This window comes from Narcine bancroftii, chromosome 7 (genome assembly GCF_036971445.1).
Source record: "Narcine bancroftii isolate sNarBan1 chromosome 7, sNarBan1.hap1, whole genome shotgun sequence".
NCBI lineage: Eukaryota > Metazoa > Chordata > Chondrichthyes > Torpediniformes > Narcinidae > Narcine > Narcine bancroftii.
The window spans coordinates 160,888,065-160,912,006 of record NC_091475.1 but is presented as its reverse complement, the minus strand read 5'-3'; the positions used below and the strand labels follow the sequence as shown (position 1 = coordinate 160,912,006).

General features: G+C 39.3%; 1 protein-coding gene across 5 annotated transcripts in view; it reads left to right on the top strand.

Moving 5' to 3' along the window:
- mitd1 (MIT, microtubule interacting and transport, domain containing 1) overlaps positions 1–23,942 on the top strand; it is a 28,490-nt gene extending 4,548 nt beyond the window's left edge. Inside the window, exons 1-8 of one of the 5 annotated variants that reach the window (XM_069891001.1) lie at positions 15–33; positions 5,289–5,444; positions 7,348–7,449; positions 17,371–17,507; positions 17,910–17,993; positions 20,447–20,562; positions 21,952–22,012; positions 23,460–23,940. In XM_069891001.1, the coding sequence (XP_069747102.1) occupies positions 5,300–5,444; positions 7,348–7,449; positions 17,371–17,507; positions 17,910–17,993; positions 20,447–20,562; positions 21,952–22,012; positions 23,460–23,555 (741 nt within the window). In that variant the 5' untranslated portion in view covers positions 15–33; positions 5,289–5,299 and the 3' untranslated portion in view covers positions 23,556–23,940. Of the gene's footprint in view, positions 1–14; positions 34–5,288; positions 5,445–7,347; positions 7,450–17,370; positions 17,508–17,909; positions 17,994–20,446; positions 20,563–21,951; positions 22,013–23,459 lie in introns of those variants that run through there. The other 4 variants (XM_069891004.1, XM_069891000.1, XM_069891002.1 and 1 more) reach the window with 4 other exon arrangements.

Genomic DNA, 23,942 nt, shown 5'->3' with positions numbered 1-23,942 from the left:
CCTAGGGACTGACCCACAAAGTTAACGTCTCGGGTTGGTAGGGGCCTGGTGTACTGGGGAGTGGCCAAGATGTAATATATGGACAAATGAGGATGGGCAAGGTTGGAGGGATGTGAATATTGAATTTTCCAATTTTAGCTATTTCCATCTATCCTTTTCTCCTGTTCTCACTATCCCCCACTCCCTGGTCTCCTCCCCCACCTGTCTCATTCACCTTCATTTGCCCGGTATTCTGTCACCTCCTGGCCTGATCCCCTCCTGGCCCCCTTTTAAGACTATTTCCCCTTCGCACTGGAGTTTCCATAAAGAGTCCATACTCCAAATGTTGACTGATCGTTTCTCTTCATAGATGATGGCTGACCTGCTGAGTCTCTCCAGCTTCTTGTTTGTTCAAGATTCTGTTATGAGCCCAGAGGACCCCAAAACCCAGCAGCAATAGATATTCACCAAGTCAAATGGTTACTTTAACAAAAGTTGCTTTTAATTATATTTAAACATGAAAACAGGATCAAACTTTATCTTATCACTATTAACTAAACTAACCTAACTTAACCCCCTTCTAATTCTAAACACGCATACATGTAATGTGTGTCTAAGTTTAGAAAAGTTCTTTGATTCACAGTCCAATCTCACTTCTCTTTCCTCCAAGTTCGCTGGTTGCAGGCAATTCTTGTACTGTGCACAGAATTTAACATTTATGAAGTTCGCCAAGCTTTGGTGCTAGAAAGGTAAATGGTTACCACTCAGGAAGGTTCTTGTTGGTTTTCAGAGAGAGATTTGTTGTTTGCTAGATACCCACAACTGATTCCTTGTAACCAGCCACTTCAGTGTCTTGCTGAAGAAACTGGCCACCACAGGTCACCACAGAGTTCTTTTTTGTTTCACTTCTTTCAAATGAAAGATTAGGCAGCTGGTCCTCTCCTCTTGCATGAACCACAAGGGTTTTGACCAGGCTGAACTAAGCAGTCACAATCCATCTTTCAAATGGGGGTTTTCCACAAGCTTGTCAGCTTGTCCTGTTCCAGTCCCGGCTGCTGCTGCTGACTGTAAAATGGCAGAACTGAATTATCTCTCTCTCTCTCTCTCTCTCTCTCTCTCTCTGTGAAAGCCTGTTTTACTCTCTGCTTGCAAAACTACATGACCCTCTTAGACCAGCAAGTTCCACTTCAGACAGCTGCGGCTCTGATGAGTTCTTTCATCTCTTGCCTTTTTATAAACAACAATCCGATAGTGTCGTCTCTTGCAAAGGCTCTTGGAGCCAGCCTGTCTAGCATGAGCAGGGCTCCAGTATTTTAATTAAGATCTGTTTTAAAGTGTTTGTATGTGACCTACACTAAAAAAACCTGCCCCAGTTTATCTCCAAAAAACCTATCTATATTCTGTCACAATTCCAACATCTACAGTTTTTGAGATTCAATAATTAGGCATTTAGAATTAATGTGGAGAGAGGGACAAACTGGAGAATATCCAGAGACCTGGATTTTGAAAAGCAATTGTGTTGAACTTTTCTACATTGCTGACACTTCCTACGTTAAACTAACGGCTCTGGGATTTACATAGATTCATGTGGAAATTCTTAACTTACTATTACAGAATTAATGATGCAGACCAAATTACTGCTGTATCTAATGTTCCAAAATTTGTTTCTCAGCTTTAGTTTTCAACACTGTAATAAACTGCTACCCTGATATTTGTAATTTTTTTTCTTATAGAAGTGGTCAGATTGAATCAAGCCTTTCAAAATCATGGCTGACTTATTTTTAAATTAATAACCAATTTAATATTTATTGCCATGTCCTCTAATTGAGTGACACTTATTCCTTGTACCAATACTTGACTTTTACAATGTCTCTGTGGCCAAAAAAGCCAGTATGAATTTATAAGATGTAGTATCTGAAAAAATAGTGAATTATTTGAAGAGGTGAATACAGTATGCTGGAAATGCTATTTATATAGAATGCCAATTGACATTTTACAGTAAAAGGGATACGAAGCTAAGGTTCACTCTAAAGAAATAATGTTAGAAATTAGAACAGTAGGCCAAAAAGGAAATTATTGCAGATGTTGGAAATCTGAAAAAGAGATTGCTGCGAATATCTGCAGGCAATTCTGTTTACTTCTTAACTGATGGTAACATTTCAGGAAATGAGCTTTTGATGCAGTCAGTACCCTGAAACATCATATCCAATAGACCAGAAAAAACAGATTGTTTTTGAGATCAAGTATAAATGGTAGTCCTAATCCATGCCAATTTTTTCTTTGGCTTGGCTTCGCGGATGAAGATTTATGGAGGGGGTAAAAGTCCACGTCAGCTGCAGGCTCGTTTGTGGCTGACAAGTCCGATGCGGGACAGGCAGACACGGTTGCAGCGGCTGCAGGGGAAAATTGGTTGGTTGGGGTTGGGTGTTGGGTTTTTCCTCCTTTGCCTTTTGTCAGTGAGGTGGGCTCTGCGGTCTTCTTCAAAGGAGGTTGCTGCCCGCCAAACTGTGAGGCGCCAAGATGCACGGTTTGAGGCGATATCAGCCCACTGGCGGTGGTCAATGTGGCAGGCACCAAGAGATTTCTTTAGGCAGTCCTTGTACCTTTTCTTTGGTGCACCTCTGTCACGGTGGCCAGTGGAGAGCTCGCCATATAACATGATCTTGGGAAGGCGAAGGTCCTCCATTCTGGAGACGTGACCCATCCAGCGCAGCTGGATCTTCAGCAGCGTGGACTCAATGCTGTCGACCTCTGCCATCTCGAGTACTTCGACGTTAGGGATGAAAGCGCTCCAATGGATGTTGAGGATGGAGCGGAGACAACGCTGGTGGAAGCGTTCTAGGAGCCATAGGTGATGCCGGTAGAGGACCCATGATTCGGAGCCGAACAGGAGTGTGGGTATGACAACGGCTCTGTATACGCTTATCTTTGTGAGGTTTTTCAGTTGGTTGTTTTTCCAGACTCTTTTGTGTAGTCTTCCAAAGGCACTATTTGCCTTGGCGAGTCTGTTGTCTATCTCATTGTCGATCCTTGCATCTGATGAAATGGTGCAGCCGAGATAGGTAAACTGGTTGACCGTTTTGAGTTTTGTGTGCCCGATGGAGATGTGGGGGGGCTGGTAGTCATGGTGGGGAGCTGGCTGATGGAGGACCTCAGTTTTCTTCAGGCTGACTTCCAGGCCAAACATTTTGGCAGTTTCCGCAAAGCACGACGTCAAGCGCTGAAGAGCTGGCTCTGAATGGGCAACTAAAGCGGCATCGTCTGCAAAGAGTAGTTCACGGACAAGTTTCTCTTGTGTCTTGGTGTGAGCTTGCAGGCGCCTCAGATTGAAGAGACTGCCATCCGTGCGGTACCGGATGTAAACAGCGTCTTCATTGTTGGGGTCTTTCATGGCTTGGTTCAGCATCATGCTGAAGAAGATTGAAAAGAGGGTTGGTGCGAGAACACAGGCTTGCTTCACGCCATTGTTAATGGAGAAGGGTTCAGAGAGCTCATTGCTGTATCTGACCCGACCTTGTTGGTTTTCGTGCAGTTGGATAATCATGTTGAGGAACTTTGGGGGACATCCGATGCGCTCTAGTATTTGCCAAAGCCCTTTCCTGCTCACGGTGTCGAAGGCTTTGGTGAGGTCAACAAAGGTGATGTAGAGTCCTTTGTTTTGTTCTCTGCACTTTTCTTGGAGCTGTCTGAGGGCAAAGACCATGTCAGTAGTTCCTCTGTTTGCGCGAAAGCCGCACTGTGATTCTGGGAGAATATTCTCGGCGACACTAGGTATTATTCTATTTAGTAGAATCCTAGCGAAGATTTTGCCTGCAATGGAGAGCAACGTGATTCCCCTGTAGTTTGAGCAGTCTGATTTCTCGCCTTTGTTTTTGTACAGGGTGATGATGGTGGCATCACGAAGATCCTGAGGCAGTTTTCCTTGGTCCCAACAAAGCTTGAAAAACTCATGCAGTTTGGCATGCAGAGTTTTGCCGCCAGCCTTCTGGGGGATTCCATCCATACCTGCTGCTTTGCCACTTTTCAGTTGTTCGATTGCCTTATATGTCTCATCCAGGGTGAGGACCTCATCCAGCTCTAGCCTTAGGGGCTGTTGAGGGAGCTGGAGCAGGGCGGAATCTTGGACTGAGCGGTTGGCACTGAAAAGAGATTGGAAGTGTTCTGACCATCGGTTGAGGATGGTCAGAATAAATCATAATTATTTAGCACAAATGAATACTAATTTATTTTAAAGACTAAGAAAAAATCCAGACTTGATTTGGATAACTCGTTTCCACAGAGCCCTCACAATTATTTTATAATAGATCCCCATCAGTCATCTGGTTTTCCTGGATTGCTCCACATTCCCACTCATGCAACTGCCACAGAATCAGTCTCTACACCAACTCATCACTAATTACTTGGTTGTGTATAGAACCACTATCCCACTTAAGAGATTATTTTAATAAGTTAGTTTTTACTTTCCCCTTCCACATTGTGCATCAAGTATTGCAGCTCTGCAAGTCCTAATGGTGAAACAAAAGTGAGTTTTAAGAAAAATGGAACTTCACCTCCATGGTTTCCTAGCCACCATATTTTATGAAGCTCTTTAAAATATGATATATTGTGATTTCTTAATTGGACCATTGGAAAAGACAATGGTCTGATTGGTCCATTTAATTTGAAGGAATAATACTTTTCATTGGAAAATTTATAAAAACCCTCTCCAGAGTTTTATAATGCTTCCACAAAGTCTTAATTAAATGTACCTGAAGTATGGTGAGCAGTATGGATTTCACACCTTTAATACCACTTTTTACAGTTTGATGTAGGTTTTCATATGAGATTCCCATTTCACCTTTTGGATCGATATTTTTCTTCCTTATCCATTGCTACTCCCTCTCACATTTGCACCATTATCCATTTTGACAATACTTCCTTTAATGTCTGTGCTATTCCCAAATTACGTTTTCTTCTGAATTGCTATATACCCCTTTTACCTACCACACATCATTTTTAGTATTTTAAACATTTTGATTCTCTACAAGTACTGTGACCTGTGAATATTTTCATTTATTCAGTATAATGTATAAAAATTGGGAAGGGACAATCAACATTTAAAATATTAAAGGCAACAGTGTCTTTCCCTTTATGTTAATGAGACAGTCTAGACATGTTTTTACTAAATAGTAGAACTGACTGGATGGCCTAAATATGTTCCTTAATCTAAAGATAGTAAATCCATCTTTATGAAGATGATACGTAACTAACAAATCAGCATTTACTGTATCTTTTCATTTTTTAAAATAAACTTCTGTTAATTGTTATAGACACTGCTGCCATGTCTCAGAGCACATTGGCAGGCATGGAGAACTCAGCTGTAGCCGTGCTAAAGAGGGCTATTGAATTGGACAAAGAATCCCGTTTGCAAGATTCATTAGTTTGTTTTCAGGAAGGCATCCACCTTCTTATGGAAGTCCTGAAAGGTGATAAACCATTTAAAATTCTCTCTGTGATTTAATTTAGTTTCTTCAGGAATTTTGAAATATTATGAGTTCTAGAACATTAAAAAATAATTTTACTTTATTATGTTAATAAGTAACATTTTATGCTATTTGATGATTTAATGGCATGTTTGCAATGTTATGAAATCAAAATAGTACATTGCAGCTTGCACCCTGCAAAATTTCTACAGATTTGTGGTGGAACTTGTGCTGACTGGCTACATCACGGTCTGGGGACACAAATACCCCATCCCGCCCAAGTGTAAAGCCCTGCAAAAGGTAGTGGACACAGCCCAGGACACAGGCAAAACCCTCCCCACCTTCAAGAACATCTACAGGAAACACTTCTGTAGGAGAGCAGCAGCAGCAATCATCAAGGATCCACACCACCCAGCACATGCTCTGGAAAGAGGTATAGGTGCCATAACACTCACATCACAACACTCCCCCTCCACCATTAGACTCAATCAGGGACTCATTTAAGGACTCTTTCTTTTGCACTTCATTGTTTGAAAACCACTGTATTAATTGTACCTAATTGATTCATTATGTGCCAGTTTCATAACTCCAAAAGAAATAGGCCAATGACAATTTTCCTCAAGCAAAATATTTCAGTAACAATTAGATCTAGAACAGTAGTTCACAACCTTTTTTTTTTGCCCACCCACATACCATTGCTCTGGACTCTAGCAGTGTCGTGGAGCCAACCACATCCATAGACATAAATGTCAGTCAATGTTTTATGCAAAAGCAGACTGTGGTTAACACACACTTTGAGAGCTGTCATCCACCTGCTATCAACACCGCATACTATTAAGTTGTATGCATTTTATATGGCTGCACAAATTATATACCAGTCATTTCTTTTATTGCAATATTGCTTGTGAAAACTTTGATCTCACGAGAATATTAATCCTTTAATACTGTTGCAAATGTAAATACTTCTATTATTCTTTAGTGCTGGAAAAAAAGTAAATGTTAATCAGAAAAAAATAAATGGCATACAAGCTAAGTAAATTGAACATGACCATTAATTGAGAATAAGAATAAATGACTTCAAACACTTCTCAACCTTTTGGCTAAGATCAAGTGTAATAAATTACTTCAAGAAAAATACTACAGGCACACAATCCTTTATCCGGGCATCAAAAATTCGGAAAGCTCCAAAAACCGGCATTTTTTTTTTCCCTGGTGCTGGTAGAGTGCAGGGAGGGAGAGAGACAGCAGCGTGACTAGGTTGGGCGAGGGGGAGAGAGATGCCAACATGACTGGAAGGGGGTGGATACGGCAGAACAATTCGGGTGGGCTTAAATCTGGGGCAGCTGGCTTTTGTTCTGAAATCCGGAACACACTGTCCCCCAAGGGTTCCGGATAAAGGATTGTGTACCTATACTTAGACAAGTTGGTTACATGCTCAATAATTGCAATTTATTTTGTATGTTTTAATTTTTCAGTGTACAAAATCTATCTTGGATGTTCCTGAAGTGTATTAGGCTTGAAGGCCTGAGTCTTCAAATTCTGTTTGTTAGCTTGTCTCAACCAAGTAACAACAGAAGCCAAACAATTAGCTGCCACATGTCTTTATTTGGAAGAGGAATACTAATTGCTATTTAAAAGGATTATAAAAGTGATCCCTGCTTTGGAAGGTCTAGGTTTAAAATGAAAGTTGGTTCAGTAATATAACAAAAGAGTCAAATGGTTTTCAACTGTCAATAATGAGTGAGCGTTTGGGTGAGATACCAGAGGATCATAATTCCAATATAGTGCTTTCAAACATGAGTCATCAACTTCAAGAAATCACACAGAAATAGAACCTGAATGCAAAACTGTTTTTACATTCGATGCATTCTCATTGCCAGACTAATTAAGGAATTTGTTTTCATAGCTACAAAGAGTGAAGCAAAAAAAGAGCATTATCGAAAGAACATCGCAAACTACATGGATCGAGCAGAAAAACTTAAAGAACACCTGAATGACCTCAAAGAAAGTAACTATTTTTGCAGTAATGTATTTGTAAGTCCCATATTTGACATATTTTCTCTTGTCACATGTGATCATTTGAATATTTTTGTTTTCATCAATCTGTAGATTCTTCAAATGCTTCAGAAGTTAGAATAGCCAATCAGTTGCTTGATCTGGTACTGTGTTACACTGAAAAGGAAAGTCCCACATTCAGTTCTCAATCCTGGCAGATTTAACAGATCTCCTCTAGAAAGGTACTAAATGAAATTACACTGTCCCCTGGTGAGAGGGGGAGAAAAAAACAATCATGTGGCGGCCTGGAACCGTGGAGATTGGGCCGGCACAATGCGCAGTAATAAACAGGCTTAACTCACTAAGGCGACCCCTAGCATAGCGCCAGGCTGCCCAGCTAACAGCGACACCAGGCTGAGGGAGAAGGGTATTCATATGCAAGAATGTTCCTGTGAGCAGGAATCCCATTTTTGTTATTCATGCGGCTGATGTCAGTCAATCAACCAAACGGCGGGAACGGCAACTGTATAAAAGGAGCATTTCCAGCCTCAATAAAGTCAGACCTTAACCTCCCACACTGCGAGTGTGTGTGTTTCTTCATAGCAGATGCCTACAATTGGTGACCCTGACGGTTTAGACCAGGGGTGTCAAACTCAAATTCACAGAGGGCCAAAATTAAAAGCTTGGACTAAGTTGTGGGCCAAACTAAATATTCATTGAAAATTTTCAACAACATCTGCATGTTTTCTCTTCTTTCAACATATGCAATGTTAAACTTTTTCTTATTAAAATAAATGTTTAATAATAGTTTTGGTTAAACTCTTTCCAGAAGAAGCATTAACAAATGAGAAATAAAATATTCAATAAATAATATTTCTCTATAGCCTTTAAGCTCCTTTTAAATGTATTTTTTTTCACAAGCCAACAAGTCAAAAAAATAACAACTTGCTTCAATGAAAATCCAATCTTTCAACTATGAACAGTCCAAAGTGAACCAAAGAAAATATTAATCCAAGCTTAGCTTGCTACACTGTGATTTACTTTGATGCACCTGGGTCTAAACCAGATACTTGGCATCTCTTCTTAGATGAAAGTTCATCAAACCCTGGGGTCAGAGTTTGCCTCCCACCTGTCTTGAAAGGTCCTGTTTTCTGTTTTTCGTTTGGCCATTTTTCGTAAGGAGTTTATTACACGTGAGTTGGGCGACAGGTCGCAGATGCTAATGAAAGTAGAGAGAGGAGGTGGGGGCGATTAGCGGGCTGACGGGCCGGCGCCAACGCATTTGCAAAGCAATCTGGGATTTGTAGTATTAGCTGTGCATGCGCTATACTGGCGTGGTGGCCATTAGGCCAGCTCTAATACATATTTGATATGATCTTTCGGGCCAAATATAATTATATCACGGACCAAATTTGGCCCGCGGGCCTGAGTTTGACATGTGTGGTTTAGACAGAACCTAAACTCAGCGATGGATAACGAAGCAGTGATCAGTGCAGTTGGCCTCAAGCTCTTGAACATCTAAACAGTTCAATCCAGTATATGGTTCGACTAGGCTGAGGCTCAGTTCTAGATTTGGGACATCACATCTGAGACCACGTGGTTGGTGCACTGGATCCAGAGACTGCAGACAGAGTGGCCAACTTCATCCACAGGCCACCATCGGAAAGCACTTAGACTGTCTTCAAAGAGCTAGTCACCGAGACCTTCAAACTCGCGGCGAGTGAGAGGGGCACGGCTGCTCCACCTGGATGGGCTAGGGGACAGATCCCTGTCAGCGCTCATGAATGAGATCCTGGCCCTCCTTGGAGACCGCGAACCTGGCATCATGAGTGAAGAGGCATTCTTGGAGCAGCTGCCCAAGGATATCCAACTGCTCCTGGCTGACGTGGATTTCAGCGACCCCGGAAAATCGCAGCAAGGGGAGACATTCTGTGGTAACAGAAACAGAAGTGCTCGGCTCCCGTGGGGGTCGTCAACCAGACCAAGGCAGGCCTGGGAAAGGAGCGGCAGGAAAGAGGCAGGGACAAGTCCAAGGAGAGATGGTGTTTCTACTACCAAAGATGGGGCACTAAGGCCCGCCAGTCGCCCTACGAATTTCAGGGAAACGACAAGGCCAGCCATTGCTAATGGCCATGGCTGCTGGGCATCGAGGGAGTCTCCTGTATATATGGGACTGACTGTTCGGAAGATGTTTCTTGGTGGATACAGGAGCAGAGGTCAGTGTGGTACCCCTGACAGGGTTGGACACCAGATGCAGGCAAGCAGACCCCGCATTGAGGCCTGTCAATAACAACAGCATACGGACCTATGGCACTCATAGGGCCGAGCTGCAGTTTGGAGGCAGTCACTTCTTATGGGAGTTCACGCTGGCCATAGCAGACTTCCCTTGGGCCCATTGGAGCAGACTTCCCGTGGGCCCAACGCCTCCTAGTGGACCTTAAGGGCAAGAGACACACAGAGACCTTCCAAACCTTCGCACTAAGGGGTGCGGGCTCCCGGTACTGCACCTGGCCAAACAGCTTGGATGACGAGTTCTCCAAGGTGCTAGCTGTTCCCAGCAATCCTTTCCCCTCAGTTCACGGTGGAGATGCCCCAACACAGCATCAGGCATCGTATCCTTACCAAGGGACCACTGCTCCATGCAAGGGCGAGACGGCTTTCCCCAGAGAATCTCCAACTGGCCATGGAGGAGTTCCGCAAGTTCAAGGAGTTAGTCATCATTTGGCAGTTGGACAGTCCACAGGCTTCTCCCCTGCACATGTGCCTAAAGCATCTGGGGGCTAGAGACCGTGCGGCGACTACCGTCAGCTCAACGAGGCCACCACTCTGGATCGTTACCCTGTGCCGCACATCCAGGACTTTGCGGCAAACCTACATGAAGTGACAACCTTCTCCAAAGTGGACCTAATGCGAGGGTACCACCAAATCGTGGTGCACCCTGACGATATTCAGGCTGTTTGAGTTCCTGAGCATGCCATTTGGGCTCAAGAACGTGGCACAGACTTTCCAGTGATAGTTGGGCCAAGAATTGGATGGCAACTTTCTCTACTTAGGTGACATCCTGCTGGTGAGCAGAACCCGGCAGGAACATTACAACACCTCCAAAACCTCTACAATCGCCTACATGCGTTCGGCCTTACTATCAACCTGGCCAAATGCCAGTTCAGACTAAGCACAATTGACTTCCTGGGCCACAGGATTACCAAAGACGGGGCCACGCCACTACCCAGTAAGGTGAAGGCCATCTGCAACTTCCCGAGGCCTACTATGACCAAAGGACTACAGGAGTTTGTGGGGTTGATCAACTTTTATCACAGGATCATTCCTGCAGCTGCTCGAGAGACAACGACTCCACAAGAGCATTTGTGGAAGCAAAGGAAGTCCTGGCTAATGCTGTGCTCCTGGCCCACCCCATGCCAGATGCACCCACAGCGCTCATGATCGATGCCTCAGGAACAGTGATTGGTGGAGTTCTGGAGCAACAGATAGAAGGAAGTTGGCATCCGCCAGCTTTCTTCAGCAAGCATCTGTGGCCCCCAGAACTAAAGTACAGTGCTTTCGACAGAGAGCTACTGGTGCTGTACTTAGCCCACCACTTCTGGTACTTCCTCGAAGGAAGGGCTTTCACGGACCAAAAGCCACTGATGTTTGCCCTGGCCAAGATCTCCAATCCCTGGTCGGCCCGCCAGCAGAGACACTTGTCTTTCATCTCGGACTACACCACAGATGTGAGGCACATCTTGGGAAAAGACAACGTGGTTGCGGACAACTTGTCAAGACAGAGCATCCACTCTCTGGCCAACGAACTGGACTTCTTGACACTGGTGGAGGCACAGCAGCAGCAGGATGACAAGATACCTCAGTATAGGACTGCCATCACAGGGCTACAGCCTCAAGACATTCAAGTTAGCACAGGTAACGTTACCCTCCTGTGCAATGTGGCCACCAGACAGGTTCGACCTACCATCCCAGAGGCATGGACGCAATGAGTTTTCGACTCCATCCACAGGCTGGCACATCCATCGATCAGGACTATGGTCCGGTTGGTGGCCAGCAAGTATGCATGACATGTATTGTGGAAACAAATCAGCAGGTGGGCCAAGACGTGCATGCAGTGCCAAGCAGCCAAGGTACAGCAGCACACCAAGGTCCCCCCACAGCCTTTCAAGCCAATGAAATTGAGGTTTGACCACATTCACGTGGACATAGTGGGGCCCTTACCAGTCTCACTTCACGGTGGTTAACCACTTCACTCGGTGGCCAGAAGCTATCCCCCTGGCTGACACATCCACCAGGTCCTGCGCCAAGGCATACCTTGTCCTGGGTAGCAAGGTTTGAACTATCACGCCACATAACCTCCAACAGAGGCGTGCAGTTCATCTCCAGCCTGTAGACTGCGTTGGCAACCTGTGGGGCACTCAGCTACACCACACGACAGCATACCACCCGCAGTCCAACGGGATGGTGGAGTGCTTCCGCAGGCTCCCCAAGGCTGCCCTTATGACCACACTCAATGGCCCCAACTGGATGGATGAACTGCCGTGGGCATTGCTGGGCATTCGTACAGCAACAAAAGAAGACCTCCGCACATCCTCTGCCGAGCTCATCTACGGAGCCCCATTCATGGTCCCCGGGGATTTCGTCCCACCAGCCAAAGGTCACAGGAGGATACAACCACCTTCTTGGACAGGCTGCGTGAAAAGATCAGTATCCTGGCTCTGACCCCACCCTCCAGACATGGGAAGGCCAAGTTCAGCATCTCCAAAAGGCCTCAAAGACTGTGAGTACGTGTTCTTGCACAGATAGCCACACCGTCTACTGCTACAGAGGCCCTTGAATGCCTCTTCTGAGTTTTCTACAACAATGGGGCAACCTTCGAACTGGACATCAGTAGCAAACCAGAGATTTTCACCACAGACAGACTCAAGCCGGCACACACGAACCTGACACAACCCGTGGAGACGCCAGAACCTTGACGCAGAGGCGGACTGCCAAAGACATTGGGGACTGCATCCATGGATGCTATGAACTGTAGCACTGGTTCTGGAGGGCGGTTGGGGTCAAGTGGTAGCCTGCAACTGCGGAGATCAAGACGGCACAACGTGCAGTAACAAACAGCAGCATAACTCACTAACGCTACCCCTAGCATAGCGAACCGCCGTGGTTGGAAGCTGCGGCAGTACAAGACTAGCAGCCAGGCTGTGCAGCTAACAGAGCAACACCAGGAATCCCGCGGGCAGGAATCCCATTTTTGTTATTCATGCGGCTGATGTCAGCCAAACGGTGGGATCTCCAGTTGTATAAAAAGGAGAATTGAGGCTGGCCTCAATAAAGTCAGAGCTTAAACTCCCACACTGTGAGTGTGTGTTTGTTTCTTCGTAGCAGATGGCTACAATCGGTCAAATTCTCCATTCAAGATGACTGTGTAGTTACCTTAGCTGGGAAAAACGCATTTTACAATTACAGACAAAATTAAGCTTGGTTGATGCATCTGGACTGGGTTAAAATAACTGTCTGGGCTCACACAGAAACGATGGTATTTTTTTGAGAAAATAAATGTTGTTAAATAAATAGAACACTTGAATTGTGCCTGCTGAAGTAGGAAGTCTAATTATGTCAACAGACTTAATGTATTAGTGATTAATCTGATGTTAAAAATTCTCCCACCTATTTCCTTCCCCCCGTCTCCGCATCACTCCCTCTTGACTTTGTCCCTTACAGCATAAGAATGATGTTTGGAGAATCAGGAATGGATTAACTATCTTTGCATGTGACAGAAAAATTGAAATATTTGAATCCATCTATTATTTGCCTCAGCAATTTCCTGTTGCACTGAGTTCCACATTAACAGAAGGTCATCCAGTCCATCATATCCATGCTTGCAATACCTTCAACCATCATTACCGTCGACTTTCCAGTTTTCAGTCAATGGCTTTGTACTTTAGGCCCATTTATATGCTTATCCTGGTACTTTTATTGAATATTTCCCTTCCACCATCCATAAAACCAGCAAGTTCCAGATCTCCAGAACAAAAATCATCAACACCTCTCCAAACCTTCAACCAATTAATTTCATGTATTTGCCCATTTATTAATCTCTTTACCAAGGGAAATTCAACATTAATGCTCTCATCTGAATCTCATACTTTTGCACATCACAACCAAATCAATTTTCTCCATCTCATTTATTTGAAAGAAAGCAAACCCATTCTTTTCAGTCTACTCTACCTATAATTGTCAAATCTGGGCAAGATCATAAACATCCTTTGTACTCCTATTGCCAAAGAATTTCAATGAAACAATGGACAGGTTACAAGCCTCCCTGTATTCACAAGATCCTTGGTGTGAATCCTTGGCTCAAAAGGCTAAATATTTATATGAACATCTAATATATGTGCCAGTTATATATTCCTGAAATATAGTCTTTTTTTAAAATAAAAGTAGTCCTCCATACACGCTATTACATTCTAATGGCAAAATGCCAGACATTTCTGAAAAATACAATAACAAGTTTGTTTTCAGAAAGCAAGCTCTTTATACTTCCTTTTCAAAGTGAAAACATTTCCCTCTCTCATTACTCAGGAAATGTCTCTAACGAGAGTAAATTTTTGGATGATGAAGCTGGCTGGGATTATGATTTCACCATCTGAGATTCCACATAGTGCAACAAGAGACCTTCAACTAATAGATTACAAAAGACCCCAGGACGAATACAGGCACAACAAGTACTCAATTAAATCTCCCATCTGTCGCATTTGTTCCAAATCAAACCATAACCTATTCAGATTCTTGTTACAACTATAATTTTCAGGTCCTGGCAACATTCTAATGTATTCCAGTGCTATACTGGAAAGATATGATAGCTCTTAAGTGCATGCAATATTGTTCACATGGTACAGTATTATAAAATGTTCTATTATTCCTATTATGAATGTGATTTAGAGCCATTGGAAAGGTGCAAAAGGATTTATTGGAAAAATGTCAACAGTGAGGTTTTACTGTGCCAGTTAGGAAAGATTGATTTAGATGTAGGACTCTTTTCTAATTCCATCTATATCCATCAGAACTCTGCTGTGCCATGGTGTCAGACGGTTGCTCATTAATACTTGCTGGTCTAGAACTGAATATGGACCTGGATTTTCATTCAGGCCCAAAAAGTAGAGCCATACCTAACTGGGTTTCTGCTGCCAGTTTATACTAACTGGGTCCAAAGATCTAGGCCAAATCACATGGGATAGACACCTAACATTGATTGGCACCTAAGAATCTAAACCTTAAGAGGTTCATCCTGAAGACCGTGCTGGCATCAAGGAAGTGGGCAGACAGTCGAGAGTCAAGTTCTTACCTTGAGTGTTCAGTTGGAATCTCCACAGCACTTCTTCTGGTCACCTTGCTTCAGAGGACTTCAGAGTGAACAAATTAATAATGTCAGCTCCTCTCAGGATTCTGTAGCTGTTTGGGATTCCCTTTGCATCCTGTAGCCTGTTACTTTTACTGGCAAACTAACATCCTTTATCAAAGTCACAGTATTTAAAATTCACTTAGATAAATTTTTACATGATAGAGGAATTAGGGGATATGGGGAGAAGGCAGGTAGGTGGAGTTAGGTCATAAATTAGATCAGCCATGATCATATTGAATGGTGGAGCAGGATCGATGGGCCATTTTTGGCCTACTCCTGTTCCTACTTCCTATGTTCCTATGGCAAATTCTCGTTTCCCCAGCCGGGCAACAGAGTGCTGCTTTCAGTTCTGGCCACCAGGTCATTGCTATATCAGAAAGATTTGATAGCTCTTCAATGAGTGCAAAGTTGGGTTGCCAACAGTTCCATTTGGTATTGTAAAATAATTTAGTCTTCATATTATAAGTGACAGAAACGCATTGGAAAATGGCAAGAATGATGCTAGAAGTGAGGTTATACCAATCAGAAAATATTGGATTGAATGTCGGACTCTTTTTTTTCTCTAAAATAAATAAAAGTAACCCAAATGCAAAATAATGAGAGGATTGATAAACATGAAGAGCATTTTTCACTTACAAGCAAAACCAGAACTTGGATCTGCAGATACAAAACAATCACTAATAAATACGATATAAAATTCAAGTACAAGTTATGCTTAGATGGATGTTACATTGATAAGGAATCTAAAAGAAATAGGAAAGTGGTAAGATGAAACAAAAATTTGTTCAAGTAAGAGGAATCAAAAGGCAATTATAAATGAGAATTTTGGATACTAGACGGTTGGTTGTATGTAGTGGGGTTTTAAATGGCTTATCAGGTCCATTTTCATGATATTTATTTGGACTAAAATGCAGAAGCACAATTAGGAAGTTTGCTGATCATCCTAAAATTGGCAGGAAAATATCAACAAGTTGGTTTGATGGGCATAATAGTGACGAATTTAATAAAGTGTGGAGAAGAGCAAGATAATACATTTGAGGAAGGCATAAAAGATAAGAAAATGGAGAAGTAAGGATAAAATACTAAATTTTTTTAAAATTAGAAAAAACATTAATTACCACAAAGTAGTGCCAATTCCAACCATTGAAACCCTTGCTGCCTAATTACACCCAATTAATCTACAACCCCATATGTTTTGGATGGTGGGAGGAAACCAGAGCACCCGGGGAAAACCCACGCATGTTACAGATAGATCATATAATCTCCTTACAGACTGTACCGATTCGAATCCAGGTCATTGGTGCTATAATAACGTCATGGTACAGGAATAAATATAGAAGATGATTAGGTTGGCCACAGGCCACTTGCCTTTATCAGCTGAGACACAAAGTATGATGAATGTGGTCGGTCAAGAACTGCATAAAACAATAGACTGGTATACATTACTGTGGATTTCAGATCTGTTGGCAACCCTACTCTGTACCAGTAACACATTCTTTCACTCCTACACTGTCTATAATACTCTTAACTGCTGCAGTACAAGTTTAACTTCTGTTTTTTTATCCTGTTGCTTTGGTGCTTTTTTTTAATAAAAGACATTTCACTGAAATTAAATAGCATTTTCTGATGAATGGAAGTACGATCCAATATAGAAGAAAGTGAAAGGAAATGTGCATGTTATCTTAAACTGAATAAAGGGTTCAGATTTGTTAATAGCCAATTGCAGTATGGGATTGCAATTACACCAAGACCAGACCAGTTCATAGAACAGACATCCTTTTATAAAGAACATTAATCAATGTTATTGTTGTTATTTCATTTTAATTTTCTGCATGTTTTAAAATCTGAAATCAAATTTGCAGGCTATATTGGTAGTATTTGAACTGGCATTGTCTTATAGTCTAAGTCTCTTGATTAGTAAAATCTCCTCACAAGATGTTAGAAGCTCTATTACTTTATAAAACTTTGGTCTATTTTTTTTTTCCTGATAACAAAACTCTGAATAGGTTTGACTTTATTTTCCTGAACAAGATGGCAAAAGAATTAATTTTAAAAATTAAATAGCTATAAAGAATGAACCTGTGTTCAAAATAGTTGGAGTTATAATGTACAATATTCATGCCTACAAGTGCCATGTTTAAGTTAAACCATTAAGTTTCTATGGTTTAGTACAGCCATTCTTATTGGAGGGTACAGCACATTTAAGTTTGTGGGGGGGGGGGGGGGGTTCCATGAACTGAAATCAAAATATTTTTCATGTAGTTGGTTGGAGAGAAATATGGAAGTAACCCACTAAACTTGACTGTTTCACAGGTAAGGTGGCCCATAAACTTTGAGCATAGACCTAAGGACAAAAAAAAAGTTGAGAATGGCTGTTTTAGTATTTGCTCATAACGACTGGTGTAATTTTAAAGTTCTATCATTGCAAAATACATTCTAAAATTGTGCATCAATTGTAGTCCAAAGCTTGTGATTAAAATATATATTACACAATTGAAGTTTATAATCTTGTACTAATTCAATGTATTTTAGAAGGAAAGTATCACGAACAGATCAAAATTCCAGAAGATGCTACAGGATTTAGTTATGAAAAATTGTTCAAATCATACTTGGATTCATTTGTTACTGAGGTCTGGGTGGAAGATCCATACATTAGACATGTCCATCAGGTAATAATTATCCTACTTGACCTTTCGAAAACTTTGTTGCTTGATTGAATTGTTGTCTTAATTTGTAAATAAGATCACTCATTTTCGTTTAATAACAGTATCCTCCCAGATGCCACTATTTTCATCCCAGATGTGTTAGAAAGGTTGTTTTTGTCTTATCATATTGACTAAACATTGTGTTTATATTGGTAAATGTAGTGGATTTAAATTACTCAATTGCCTTTAAATGAAAGGAGATGAAGGTATTCAGTTGTTGAATACCAGTTCAAATATTCAAATCTGTTGAAATGGAAATAAACTAAGATACTGACGCATGCTACAGGTATTTTTAAATTTAATGGAAAGCAAATTAAACTCTACAACCTACAAAAATTACTAATTTTATGGCATCTTTTTTTTAAGCTGTACAACTTCTTGAGATTCTGTGAGATGCTTATAAAAGGACCTTGCAATGTGAAAACCATCCATCTACTGACTTCACTTGATGTATGTAATTTACAATGAATCATAGTGTTACTGTTGGAAGGCCTTAGATTAAAGCTAGAGTGCTGCAGAGACATTATTTAAAACATTAACAGCAGGATTTTGCAATTCAGTTACTGTGCATGGAGTCATTTTTGGAGTTAAATGTTTATTGATGGTTTTCTTCCATATCATAATTTTAGCTTTGTCGCTCTGCCTTGATATTGTCCAAAGATGAGTTTCATAAGGGTTAATATAAAATTTCAGCTCCGAAGAGTTGCCAGTGAATTAGCTATGGTTTTTTTTTTCAAACATTTGTCAGAAAGCCCAAGAACAAATTTTGTCTTTTCTTTTTTCTTTTTAAAATATTTTTATTAACAATTCAATAAAATGATATGGCCATACACAAACTTAATAATGCATTTTGTTTAACAAAAACATACATGAATTGTAAATCATATCCATAATACATATTCTTAATAATTTAATATCCTTTTTGGAGAAAAAAAAACTAATAATAAAAATAAAATAGAGGAGATGAAACTCAAACCCCTTACCTAACCGCATTGCCAGATACTATATATAATTGGTATTAAAAGAAAAGAGGAGGTAGAAAAAAAATTAATTAAAAGAATGTGTAAAAGATACAAGTCAAACAATTGAATAAAAGTAAAATTATAAAGTAAGATAGTGAGTCATAAATGACCCCCATAACTTCTGGAATCTTGTATCTGAATTATTAATTGAGTAATGAATCTTTTCCATATTCCAACAGGCCATGATGTCACACAACCACTGATTATGGGTAGGCAGGGCAGTATCCTTCCATTTAAGTAAAATCGCACACCTCGCCAATAGAGAAAAAAGAAATAGCTCGACTCTGAACCTTAGGCAAAGAAGAATAATTCCCTCTCATTGTACCGAAGAGGCCCACCAAAGGATTTGGAATTAAATCTATATTGAAATTTTTTGATAAAATATGGAAAATCTCTCTTCAGTATTTTTCCAGTCTCAGACAATTCCAGAACATATGAATTAATGACACCTCTCTGTTCTAACACCTATCACACCAGAGATTTGTATCAGAATAAAAGGGAGACAATTTAGCCTTATACAATGTGCTGAATGTACCACTTTGAATTGTAATAAACAATGGCAAGCATATGATGAAGAGCTATTAGCCAACTTAAGAAATGAGTCCCAATCCATATCCAATATAGTCAAATTTAAATCCTGTTTCCAAGCATTTTTAATTTTAAACTAACAAAGTTTGATTTAAACATAACAATTTCTCATAAATAATATATTAAACCTTTACTAGAAGGCATTAAGCTAAAAAAAACTCATCTACAAAATTTGATTCAGACTCTCTTAGAAAATCAGATACATGTGATTTACAAAAATGCCAGACTTGCAAATATCTAAAAAATTGAGATTTGGGCAAGTTAAATTTAGCAGAAAGCTGTTCAAATGATGCAAAATATCCATCAATGAACAGATCCTTAATGCTTTGAATGCCCTCTCTATTTCATCTCTGAAAAATAGCATCAGGTAAAGAAAGATGGAAAAACGTGATTGGATATGATAGGGCTTGAAAGTGAAATTATGAAATGCAAAATGTTTTCAAAATTGTGCCCAAATTCTCATAGAATATTTAACAACCGGAATATCTATTAACTTGGTTGAAAATGGAAGTGAATAGCCAAGAAGTGCTAAATTAGAAAAATTTTGGGGGGAATTCAGCTCCATTGATAACCATAATGGGTGGTCAGAATGATTATGAAAGAAGGACTAAAACACAAGACTTTGTATCTTGACTGCCCAATAGTAAAATCTAAAATTAGGTAAGCCATTCAACCATCTTTCTTAGGTCTCTGTAGAAAAGCTCCATTAAGGCGAGGATGCTTACCCTTCCATATGTAAGACGATATGGCCAAGACAAGTGAGTAAAACAATTTAGGAACAAATATTGGAACATTGAAAAAGATATTAAAAAATTATGCAAAATATTCATTTTAATAGAATTTAAATGTCCAACTAGAGTTGTAGACAAAGATGACCATTGTGTCGGGGAATGTTTCACTTGTTTCAAATTTTGTCTTTTAACCATGCTTTATCATTAAGCTATCTGAAAGATGGACATCATTCAGAAAAAACTTGATTATAGTTTGCATAACTAATATGAAAGTTGGAGCACCTTGCCTTTTTTTGTATATTAGCTATTCACTAATTTTATAAGGGCATGGATTGGAATCTTAGAGCAGATCATTTTAAGTTCTCAGTTTTGGAGCATGGATGCTGCAAAATTACATAATTATGGAAAAGAGGGAAAACATCTAAAAATGTCAAACTGATTGGATAGTTATTTTGATTCAAAGTCTGATTTATAGGAAGCTTGTAAGAAGTATGACTAATGATATTTCTATAATTGTACAGATTTTCTCAAACTATTTTTTATTTCATCTATTTGATTTTAGAATGGTGCTAACTTGCAGCAGACCAGTAGTCTTGAGGAAATAAAACAATCATTGCAGAGCTATAATGTAACCTTGGAAGTGAACTACTCCTCTTCAATACATGATCGAGAAATCAGGTAACTTAGAACCATTGAACATAGCTCTCCATGAACCTTATTTGTCGAGCTTTTTAGGTGAGAAATTGTGATTTTTTTAAAATTTGCCTGGTTTTACTAATCCTGAATTTACTTAGCTTTCATTCACTGCCCTTAGCATTTTATATTTGAAACAATGGAGCACCCCTTCTGTTTCTGTATTTGCAAAGTAGCTCTTACCGTGAATCCACCAGTAACTAAAAATTTCGTCCATTTCCTTTATTCTAATAAGAATTTGCATTTATTTAGCATTTTGATTGACACAGATAATGATACAATGTTATGCAATGTTATCTGAAATGAGAAGGTGGTGGAATTTAGATACTGAAAGAACTCAGCAGATCAGGCAGCATCCATGGAGAGAAATAGTAAGTCAACATTGTGCCTCTGACCCTTTATGCAATGGAAATAAATTCTTTAATAATTTTCATAAAAGGATTATGAACGAGGAGAAAAAGATTGATGGGTTTGGTAGGAAGAGTTAAAAGTAATGGACTTGCTCAAAAGTGATGGGCTTAGTCTTTCTACAGTAGAGTCTGATAAGTATTATGTATCTACAAAGACTTGGCTACTATGATTCAACCTGTAATCCAATTAAAAGCCATAACACTGTATAGAAGGCATTAACAACCATCAAACTAGCTGGCATTGTATACAATAGGCTTTAAAATCTCAGAACAGGAAAATAGAGACACTATTTTTATTTTAATCAATCACTCTTATCAGGTCATTTTATTAAATTATCTAAACTAACTATATTTAATTAAATATCTAAACATCTAAAGATATATTAAAAATACACAGATTGTCAAGCACCTTTGTGGAATGAGAAACAATTAACTTTTCAAATTGATCACATGTAAGCAAAACATTCTGATTCTTTCTGCAGTCAGTTTTTCAGGTTTAAATAGACCAAGGCCCTTGAATGAAAGTTACGTTAAAGTCTTCCAGTGTATATCAAAACTATTTATAGTCTGATATAGTCTGATCAATCTGTAACATTAATATGTTACAACAATAATGTTATATTAATACATTGACTTTAAGTAGATTTCTCCACATTAAGTAGATTTTCCATTTCTTTACAGGGTAATAGCTAGACTTAATCCACATACTGTTCCCAATTATTGATCAGACAAATGGAATTCAATAAGCCCCAAATATGAATTGTGGAAATATAAAATTACTTCAATGGAATGAGAATGATCTATGTACATCTTACTTTCCAACTGTAAAGTACATCTCTTTTACAGTGGATGTTTTAATGTTCTTTGTGCAAATTATTTTATGGTTATAATTTTGTCAACCTTATTAAATCTTTTTTTTAAAACATAAGAATTCTGTCATTGTAACAATTTTTATCCCTGTCAGGTTCAACAATGGATGGATGATCAAGATTGGAAGAGGACTAGATTACTTCAAAAAAACACAGGTTTGTTTCTTGCAGAAGAAGCACTGTTCCGTGAGACCACATTAATTTAACTCCAAATGAATGATTTTATTTCTTCATGAATATTAATGAAATATTAGCAAAAGGTAGAAGGTGGTCCAGTCATCTGGGCTGACTACCATCTTTCAAACACTTGTCACATATTTTAATACAAAATGATTAAAAACCGGCTTCCAGAATCCTTTACTTTGGTTGTGGGATGCAAAAATTCGTATTTGGTCAGCACAGAACGACAAATACCAATATTCTTCAGAGGTGTTGGTCAGTGAGAAGAGAAGGCAGTCAAGGGAAATTATAAGCCTTGTTTACAATACAGTCAAAGCCTTTTTTTTAATTTAGTTGACTGATTAAAAATCTGTATTGCTTTCGTGGCTGTTTATTTACGGTAGTTTTTTAAAATTTATTTAAATTTGGTGAGAAAGATCATTCAAAACAATTTATGGTTTGCAAATTTTGCTCTGCTAAAGTTACCTTTTGATGGCAATTTAAGTTATTCCTGTGTGGATTGATGACTCATTGCCAATAATAAAATATTTCTCTCTGATGCAAAGCTGTGCTTTCTATGTGCACCTTTTATGCCATTCTGATGTACTAAGTATACTCTAATGAGAGGAGAATTAATATGAAACAATTAATACTTTAGTATAAATAAACCACTGAAAGAACTCAGCAGGTCATGTAGCATCTGTGAAGCTACTTTATTTCAGTACCAGTAGATTGAAAAGGCTGTACTTGCTTTATGCGTCAATAAAAGTTAATAAATAATAAACATATAAAATCCCCTGATGGGGAAATTATTAAACAATATCTATTCCATTTCCAAGACCTGATTTCTGGAAGTTACATCTTCCAGTATTCACGGACATATGGGAATCAAAGACTTTACAACACAAAGGATATCAACTATTTTCCTGGTTACCAAGTGTACAAATTGATATGTAATTTTTTTAAATGACTGGCATCAACTTTTACCCAAGATCATTCACTTTTTGAAAAATCTAAAATAATTGTTATTTTAAATCTTGAATGCAGAGTTATCAAACATCCTAAAATGTGTAAATTTAAAAATTTTAATGAGTGCACTTGTGCATCTGACACATCAACTCCAAAAAGAATAAAGCAATGGAAGTACAAAAGAGAAAGGGAGGAAAGAATAGCATCGAAGAGGAGGGAAAATAAAAATAAAGACAAACTAACATTCATCAAGTTACAGGTGTAATAAAGATTTGGTTAAAATCTATATATAACAAAGTTTATGAAAGCAACTTTAAAACTTGCTGGATAAATGGCAGAAAAAAAATATCTATCAAGTGGTCATTATAATTTATGCAGTTAACAACCAGTTCTTTAAAAATCTGTAAAATATTGTAAGTTTCATTTTTTTTTTAAATGACATAAATGATGTTTCAAATCATGTTGGTGTTTCCAGGGCCGATTTTCCATTGGTTACTGTGATTTTGACCTGAGACAGTGTCATGAAACTACAGTGGATATTTTCCATACCAGGCATACAAAGAGTTCATAATCGGAAGAATGATCATACTGATTTTTTTTAGTATTATTTTATGAAACTGATGTTTAAAAAATTTTAAGTATTTTGTAATAATTAAGTTACATCATTTGAATACAGCTGCACTAAACATGTTTTCTCATCAAAAAATAAACTGAAAATGCTAAACATAAGAATTTTACAGGTTTTGTATGTTTAATATTGTGCTGTACATTTGATAACAGTTTGGCCTAATAGCTCTTTGTACATGAACTCTGTGCAGGACCAGTTTTGTAGAGAACAAGCAATTTTAATAACAGGTAGCAGATTACAATAATGTTAGAAATTGATCACATACTTTTCATCATCATTGCATTTGATGTACATTCTCATGTCAGCTTTACCCAACTTATACCATAAAAA